Source organism: Aphanomyces invadans (genome assembly GCF_000520115.1).
Source record: "Aphanomyces invadans strain NJM9701 unplaced genomic scaffold supercont1.56, whole genome shotgun sequence".
Lineage (NCBI taxonomy): Eukaryota > Oomycota > Saprolegniomycetes > Saprolegniales > Verrucalvaceae > Aphanomyces > Aphanomyces invadans.
The window spans coordinates 212512-220615 of NW_008580201.1; the positions used below are offsets into that span (position 1 = coordinate 212512).

At 53.2% G+C, this 8104-nt stretch overlaps 4 protein-coding genes across 4 annotated transcripts; 1 reads left to right on the forward strand and 3 right to left on the reverse strand.

The window, feature by feature from the left end:
* The first annotated feature begins 29 nt into the window (after positions 1 to 29).
* Positions 30 to 1826, forward strand: H310_13818 (hypothetical protein). Its single transcript, XM_008881464.1, has 3 exons — positions 30 to 947; positions 990 to 1062; positions 1108 to 1826. Exons 1-3 carry the CDS (start codon positions 35 to 37, stop codon positions 1250 to 1252), a joined length of 1131 nt encoding a protein of 376 aa, XP_008879686.1. The 5' UTR covers positions 30 to 34; the 3' UTR covers positions 1253 to 1826.
* On the reverse strand, positions 35 to 2926 carry H310_13819 (hypothetical protein). The gene is made up of 4 exons (XM_008881465.1): positions 2441 to 2926; positions 2173 to 2388; positions 1729 to 2118; positions 35 to 1681 (listed from the first exon to the last, which is right to left on the reverse strand). The coding sequence occupies exons 1-4, from the start codon at positions 2900 to 2902 to the stop codon at positions 1265 to 1267; spliced, it is 1485 nt and encodes a 494-aa protein (XP_008879687.1). The 5' UTR covers positions 2903 to 2926; the 3' UTR covers positions 35 to 1264.
* Positions 2927 to 4280: 1354 nt separating this feature from the next.
* Positions 4281 to 5586, reverse strand: H310_13820 (hypothetical protein). The gene has a single exon (XM_008881466.1). The coding sequence runs from the start codon at positions 5552 to 5554 to the stop codon at positions 4334 to 4336; it is 1221 nt and encodes a 406-aa protein (XP_008879688.1). The 5' UTR covers positions 5555 to 5586; the 3' UTR covers positions 4281 to 4333.
* A 72-nt stretch (positions 5587 to 5658) lies between these two features.
* H310_13821 (hypothetical protein) lies at positions 5659 to 6734 on the reverse strand. The gene has a single exon (XM_008881467.1). The coding sequence runs from the start codon at positions 6691 to 6693 to the stop codon at positions 5923 to 5925; it is 771 nt and encodes a 256-aa protein (XP_008879689.1). The 5' UTR covers positions 6694 to 6734; the 3' UTR covers positions 5659 to 5922.
* Between the last annotated feature and the right edge of the window lie 1370 nt (positions 6735 to 8104).

Here is an 8104-nt window from a genome sequence, read left to right on the forward strand (position 1 = left end):
TTTTACTTTTAATACCTGCATTTCTTGTAGTACAATGGAGTCGTCGCCGACTGTGTTCGTGAGCTGCTACGGCGAGCATGTGACGAAGGAAGACTTACGGCGACACTTTGAAGAATGCGGCGCGATATACAGAATTGACATGATGGAGAACAACAGCGGGCGATTTACGTTTGTCGAGTTCACTGACGTCGCGGGCGGACGAGCTGCTGTGGTGAAGAAGGACGACTCGATTTTTCAAGGTAGACGACTCCGCGTGCGGTTCTCAAACAAGAAGAGCAACACGCCGCAATCGTCTCCCCCTCCAATTGCTCTCTCGATGCCGCTGTCTCCGCCGCCTCCCGTGGAATCTCATCGACCACGCAAGACACCCAATGCCATTGAGTCCCTCGGCCCTTCCGACCCGCGTTCACATTGGCTCTTCTCGTCGACGACACCTCTTGTAACCCCGTCGTACTTGGCTGGAATTCCTATTGACGTGGAGACCCAGCTTCGAAGGACAACCTCTTGGTACATCGTCGACCTGACACGCAAGTTGGACCTCCCACATGTGGCGACAGTCACCGCGATGACGTACATGAACCGCTTTTTCATGTTGCACTCGTTCTCTTCCCACGACCGCTACCTTGTCGGGTCTGCCGCGGTATTCCTCAGCGCCAAGGTCAACGAACGCACCGTCAAGTTGACGCAACTCACGGAGGCGAGTTTGATGCTGGCGAGTGATGCCCCAGACAAGTCGTCCTCCGTCACGCCGGCCGACATCGACCATGTGAAACAGCGCATCCGGCAATACGAAGTTGTGTTGCTCAATACGCTCTCCTACGACGTCGTGGTGCCGCAACCCCACCTGGCACTCGCCGCGCTAGCGGACGAAGCCATCGCACAAGTCGACATGGCTCGGGAAAACGTTCTGAATGTTGCGGACGTGTTTCTAAATGACGCCATGTCAGGTCGGTCGCGGCATGGTGTTTGTCAACTTAACTCGCCGCTAGGAACTGTCGCATTGCAGCTCACAGCAGACGAGCTGGCGGCGGGCGCGCTGTACTTGTCATGCCTCTTCCATCGGTACGTCATCGTTCGTTCATGGCAGCCCCATGCGTGGTCTCGTAGGATGGACGACTTTGTGCGCTCGACAGATGTGTTCGCCCATGTGCACATCAAGTCCGTGGCATGTCAGTTCCTCGCCATGTACGATTCGCACCGACTGCCGGGGTCTCTTCAAGCGTTCGCCAACGCAGCCAACTCAATTTATTGAACCCTGTGCCCTCTATTTTCTGAACGCCTTCGCATCTGCAGCGTCGTCCACGTCGACGTCCTTATCGTCTGCCAGGAGCATCGTGTCGTCCTGGAAAGCCTTGCTCTCGTCCTTGAGCGGGAGCATCACCATCGCCGCGTCCTGGTTGAGCTTCTTGAAGTTTACAATCTTCGTGAACAAGAACTCGAGCACGTGTTTGGCGTCGCTGCGTTCGGGATCCAATTTGGGCAAGATGCCGAGGATCCCTGCCGCCTCCTTGACGTAGTAGTCCAAATCGTCGTCGGAGCACTTGTTGGTGAGCTGCGCAAGCCGGAGCGACTCGGAGGCAAAGTGTTCGTCGAGGTCGAATTGATCCAGCGCTGGCGGCGGCATTTCGCGTAAAATGGGCGGAAATACAGCGGGTTTCAAAGGCGGCAACGGTGTCTCAAACTAAAGGTGCTATAAGGACAACAAGTAGACATGAAGCGAGGATGAACCTGTGGAGGAATGAGCGACAGTGGTTCATGCTTCACACCTAGCTCTTTGAAGAGAGCCACGGCATCAGGAATGAGCGACGTATCGAACTTGAACAGCGTGTTATCAAAGAGCTTGGTGAAGTCTTTGGGTAGCTCCTCGCCTTCCTGCATGCAAGATCGAAGGCGCTCCGACAGTGCCTGGGTGTCGGGAAGGCGGTTGTAGTCGCTCAAGTCGGGATCTTCAGCATCCAATGGGTCGAACTGAACTTCTTTGTCTTTGAGGAGCCATCGAAATAGGATGTCTTGGAGCCGGCTGTTCTCGTCCTTGTCGAGCCAGTCATCGGAAAAGAGGTGCATGGAACCGAGTACTGCCAATCGACCGTTCTTTTTCTCCTTGGCGGGAGCAGACACCTAGCGATGGAAGAACAAGCATCAAGCAAACAATTGAAGGAAGGAAGTGCATACGCCATCGTGAGCCCACACGGCGCCAATGGGTCTGTTCATCGGGAACGAGATGAAGCCGGAACTCAGGATCGGCGCGGCGGGCTTCTTCACGTTCAACGTTGACCCGTACGGATAGACGAAATTGAGTCCCTTTTGGTCCTTTTCAATTCCATGAGCTTTATCAGCAACGGGGTCGCGCGCGAATATGTCCTTTCCTTTGCCCGACATCACGTTCGCCTACATGTGGGCGAGCAATGACTGGCATGTCGACGTCCACGGGAGATCGTACCACGCGAGCGATTTCACGGTTCACAATACCACTCGTGATGTATACTTCCTTCGGGTGATGGTACTTGTGGTACACAGTGCGAATGACCGAATCTTGATTGATAATGATCCCGTACTCCTTGAGGAAGCTGTTCAGGTTCGTATCCTTTTCACCGCCTTCGCCCATGCAGAAAAGCAGACTGCCCCCTTCGCGCATGTAGTCTTTCAACGCTTGGAACTCGGACGAGCTAAAGCGTTCGCGAACACCAGAGAACACAACAAGATTTGCTTGCTTGAGTCGGTCGAGAGACAGATCGTCCTTGTTCACGTCGACCTTGCAAGTCGTCTTGAGTTTTCGCGCCAGTTTCTTGTACCCTGACGTGGGGTAGAACTCCTCCTTCTTGGACGCATCGAACAAAACGACCATGGACACGCCGCCTGCCGCTACATTGAGCGAGTTATCGTATCCAGGGCCTTCCGACATGCCGCCGTCACTCCAGCCAAGAAAGAAGAAAATGTGCAAGGATTCGAGCGAAACGTCGCCTCCGGATGCATTATCCGGATTTTCGCAAATCTCACATTCAACCATATGCACATTTCCACCCAGGACATGACAAGCGACTCCGCGCCGGCACAAAGTGCGACGTAGGAACCGCGTCCTTGATCCATGGTGCGTCCGTATAGGATGAATGCATCCCATTAGATCCACGCGACTCTCCCTACCGATAAAGCAACATCTTCGCACTTGTACAATTCAGATAGTTAAGTCAGGCAGGCACACGATGCCATCAGCTCTTTCGTCGAACATATCGACACACAGTGAGGGAAGAAGAACCAATATCGATGGACTGCACCCTGTTTGAACGCTTCGTGGGTATGGAAGGTAGCCTGGGAAGGCGCATCCAACCGCTAGATGTATTTTCAAATCTCTCGGTCCATCGCAATCCACGGCTTTTTGCATGTTGCGTACCCACATGTTCCTCGCGCTCGAGACATCATTTCCACAGAGGACCTCCTCTTCGGTGCTTCCATGTACAATTCACGGTCCTTGGTAGAAGCCCACTCATGATGCCTCTTCCCCGTTGTTGAGTTGCCATCCCCTTCACAGCCATCGCGGCAGTCACCGCACGAATGTAATGCAGTTGATCTACTGACAATTCTCCACGCGGAAGACGAGGCCCATCCGATTGTCGAACGTGAGCCAGTCGCCATTGCACCATGCGAGTTCACTCAAGCCCTCCACCAGCTTCTTTCAAGACCGTCATGAAGGGCGCGACCTCCGTCCATGACACAGTGCACTCGACTGCATCGCTGGCACCCACAACCTTGCGATGGAGCGCTGCCTTCTGTAGGCACAATTGGAAGATCGATGTCTTCACGGTCAACCACGAAGCCCACGGTCCACACGGCGCCGGTGATCAATTCCATCTCCGACGAGACCACATTGACGCCAAGGAGCCCAACGGTGTGCTGACGGGAGCAATGTCGCCTGCGCATCCGGCGGATATCTCTGTCGGTGGCTTGTGCCGTCGAGTATCACTCTGTGCTGGTAAGGACGTAGCTTTCGTATACTTCGCAGCGCTTTCTTTGCGAGAGAGGAGGAAAACATTCACGTCCTTTTGCCTAGGGCATGTGGGACTCCCGGACAGAGTGAATTCGGTGCCTGTGAGGCGAGTTGCGAAAGGTTTGGTGCATCACCGAAATAGGCTCGTCTGCACAGATCAACTCACATCTCTTGAACCAGCACCGATGTTCAGGACATCCTGTATAGATGGCGTCGTCGACTGGGCATGCCTTCGTCGAGCGAAGAGCGCCACTCAGTCAGCATCAGGCGACATTCGTGGCATATCCTGTCCTAAATGGCGAAAGATGCCGTAGGCAAGTGTTGTGCGAGTGCATTAAATACTCGATTGGGTCAATAATCATGGAGAAATGCGACGCCTTCGTACTTGTACGACCCCGGCAGCGACGTCTCTGGCATCAACACAACGCCGTCCACGGTGAAGACGGTCACGTACGCCGCTTGCGAGCTCAACGCTTCGTTCTCCATGCTCTTCAACGCGACGATGACAGAGTCCTGGGTTCCCGGCACGAACTTGAAGCTGGAAAAGCCGCGCTCGGGGGTAATCGTTCCCACGGTGCGCACGTCCAAGTGACTAAAGTCCTCCGACGCGATGATCATGACGTTCGAGCCACGCTTCTCGTCCGCCATGTCGTCGTAACCTTCTTTCGACACGCGGCGTGGCAGGATGAACCACTGACGACGCACAGGACTCCATTCGATGGCTTCGTGGATCACATAGCCAGGATACCCGCACCCGACGACTTCCCGAATCTTCTTGAAGCGGTCTGACCAGTTCTCGTGCCGAATCGCGCCGTTGTGGGCGAGGATGCTGACCCACATGTTGTTTTCATGGACGACGTCCGTCCCAGATGTAAACTCTTTCCCGATGCTCCCCATGAAGAGCTCGCCGTCTTTGACTGTAGCCCACTCATGCTTTTGGCCCTTCGTTGTCATCCCGTCTCCTTCCATGGCGATTGCGACTGGCACGGCGCGCATGTCATTTGGTCCGTTGTGCATGTGATAATTTTCGAGGCGGAAGATGAGCCCCGTCCGGTCGTCGAACGAGTGCAACTGACCTTGATACCACGCCAGCTCGCTCAGCTCGAACCCGCGCCCGGCTTCGTTCAGAGTCGTGCTGAACGTTGCCATGTCTTTCCATGTCACGGAGTACTCGTACTTGGCGTTGTCATCGGCGGCAAAACTGCCCATCTTCTCGTGTCGGACCAAGATGGCCTTTTGAAAGTACGACTGAAACAGGGGCTTCTTGCTGTCCGCGACCTTGCTGGCCTTGTCTAGATCGGCCACAAAACCGATTTCTAATCGGTCAGGGATGTGTTGCCATGCGATCGCCAACGGCGCGGCAGATGTGTCCAAGTAGGATGGGATCCGGAACGACGGTGTCGACCGCAGCGAGCTGTTCAGTGTCGACAGTGACATGACCGTGATGAACACGAGCATGGCGAGGAAGCCATAGCGGACGCGTGTCTGGTCAATTATGCTGGAGGACGAAGGGGGCATGTCGTAGTCGGTGCTAATCTTGCGCTTCTGCTTTGGTCCCAGCCCTCCAAGCATGGGGGAATTGTGCCCGCGTGGACCGTGTGAAATCGGCCCACCAATAAGCGCGGGTGCTTATCCGGACCATTCCGGATACGAACCCCGTCCTCTGCAAATCGTGATGCGACCGTCCGTTGGGAATCCGACTGCTCAGGATGGCGGTGTGTGGTGGTGGATGGACTCTCTGCGCATGAACATTGGCCAAGAAGACATTGTTCCTGTCGCCACCGGAACACAAAGACGACGTTGCTACCCTGGAACCATTCGGACTGGCTGGCCGAACCTGCCACGCAATTTGTCGACGGGAGACGACACTCGTTGATAAGCACGTGCCACATCATGAACGCGCAGCAAGCAAGGCAACACGAATGATTTAAATTAGTCCTTCACGAAGCTACAGTCGAATCGTGGCCCTGGAATTTCTTGCGCGCAGACGCAAGGAGCTGCGCAATCTGAACATACCGATCGTCAAATGCTACCGAGTGCGAGACTAGCGCCTGCCCCGTCGAGTCGTCTGTATCGAAGTAAAACGTTCGTGTGAGCACGTGCCGGATCGTCGCATTGGTGGCGACGAGGGCGTCGACCGTCGCTTCATCTTCATCTTCCAGGACAAAGTCCATGACCCTGCCCAAGATATCCCGCGTTATGCGAGTTTCAAGCTGGACTTGCATCTCAATCTGGTCATTGTCGATGGGCCGGATGGTCAGGATGTTGCTCGGGGTGGCGTACACCGGGGCTGCCTTCTGCCAGAACGCAATGAATCCTTCAAGGGACGTGCCGTTCGACGTGAAACGGGGCGAGAAGCATGCGCGGAGGAATCTGACTTGAGCGTCTCCGCACACGCGGTAGCTGAACAAGTTTGTATACTCCATGACAATCGCAATGGGGCCGTCGGACGGCGACGGAATCGTTCGATAGAGGGCTAATTGACGCTGTGCCCGTTCCACTTCCCGACGGAGCTGCTCGATCGTGGCTTCAAGTTGCTGTGTAGACCGCTTCCGGCGATCACGGTGGCTGCGCATGTTCATCTTGCATTGCAGCCGTCGTCGGATCTGCTTTTCGTCCATGGCCAGGAGTGCCATGAGGTATAATGACGTGGTTCCGTCCTGTGAATGGGAAAACAGCAAATGACTTTCGGTCACATGACGGCGTGACATGTGCGCCGCTGCCGCACATGGTCAGGCTGCTGAGAAATCATCGCGATGTGTGTCGGCTCGCAGTGCCCTGTTCGTCTGCCTATTGTTAAGATTATATACACACTACAAGTTCAAAATTGCTTTGAAAATGTTGTTGATGCAATCGACAACCCTGTGGGTACGCCTACTTTAGTGGGCAAAACTATGAATTTCCAAACCAAAAAATCTCACATTGAACCAAACTCAGGAGATGCGGGAGCAGGGTGGCCTCCAATCGAGCAACGGAAACACTTAGGACGCTTAGGCTAGGGCTAGATTGTGCCATGCCTCAACTGGCCATTCTAATTCGAGGCCATGCACCTCAGAGCAGGGTCGTCTTATCTTTACCCTTGCGTTAGAAATTGCTCGTGGTGTACAGAGATCGGGATGATCGTGTCTTTAATATTGATGTCATTCTAGTCAGGGCGCTGGGACATATTTCCAATTGTTGCCTGAATTCCTTTCCAAACTCGAATTGACCCGCAGTTGCGTGGAGTCGATGGTGAACCCCTGATTTGTCGCATATGTGTCACCGAATTGGCCTTGGACATTCAGCGGCAGTCTGTTCTGATGTCGCCAAAATTCTTTACCATGTGCCCAATGTACTTAATTTGCCCAAAGTTTTCCGTGCAAGACAGCCGCGGACAACATGGGTGCGCAATGTAAATTTTCAAATTGGCGAAACGCATGCACACATGATGTAATGTTTTAAATACCACAATGATGAGTTGACGAATCACTACCCGATTGTATCAGCGTGGCCCAAAATAGAGGATAGGTATCAAAGGTTATGTATAGATAACGTTTACTTTCCTCCACCGAATCTCTTACCACACTATGAACGGGGCGGAGTACCGTCTAGTTTATTTCAGTTTAGACAGGTGATATGACACAACCCGACGACGCTCCGATCAGATTTGGTCAATTCTATATATATTCAGTTTAGACATACAAATCTCAAGTCAAAGTCTACCGACGACAACATAACAAAATTATCAATTGTCAATAGAAATAAATTTTACGATGCATAAAGTTCTGGAGAAATTTGAACAAAAAAATACAATACAAAACAGAAGTTTATAAAATTCAAAATTCATCCTCTCCAATGACTTGGGCTGAATCAATGGTATCATCAATGGAGCAGCTTACAACGAGGGATGCCATCGTTTCCTCGTCGACCATGTAGTCTTTAACGATTAACTCACCTTCGTCACTGGCCGACGTCACATTGTCCGCAAGTCTGCACTTTGAAATGCCACTCAATATGACACTGGTAGGCAGGCCAGCCCAAACCAATGAGATCCAACTCAGAATTCCATGCGATTAGGCGGCTGCAATTTGATAGGGCCCCCGCATACTCGGCTGGCAAACACTTGCTGCTTGATCATGTCGA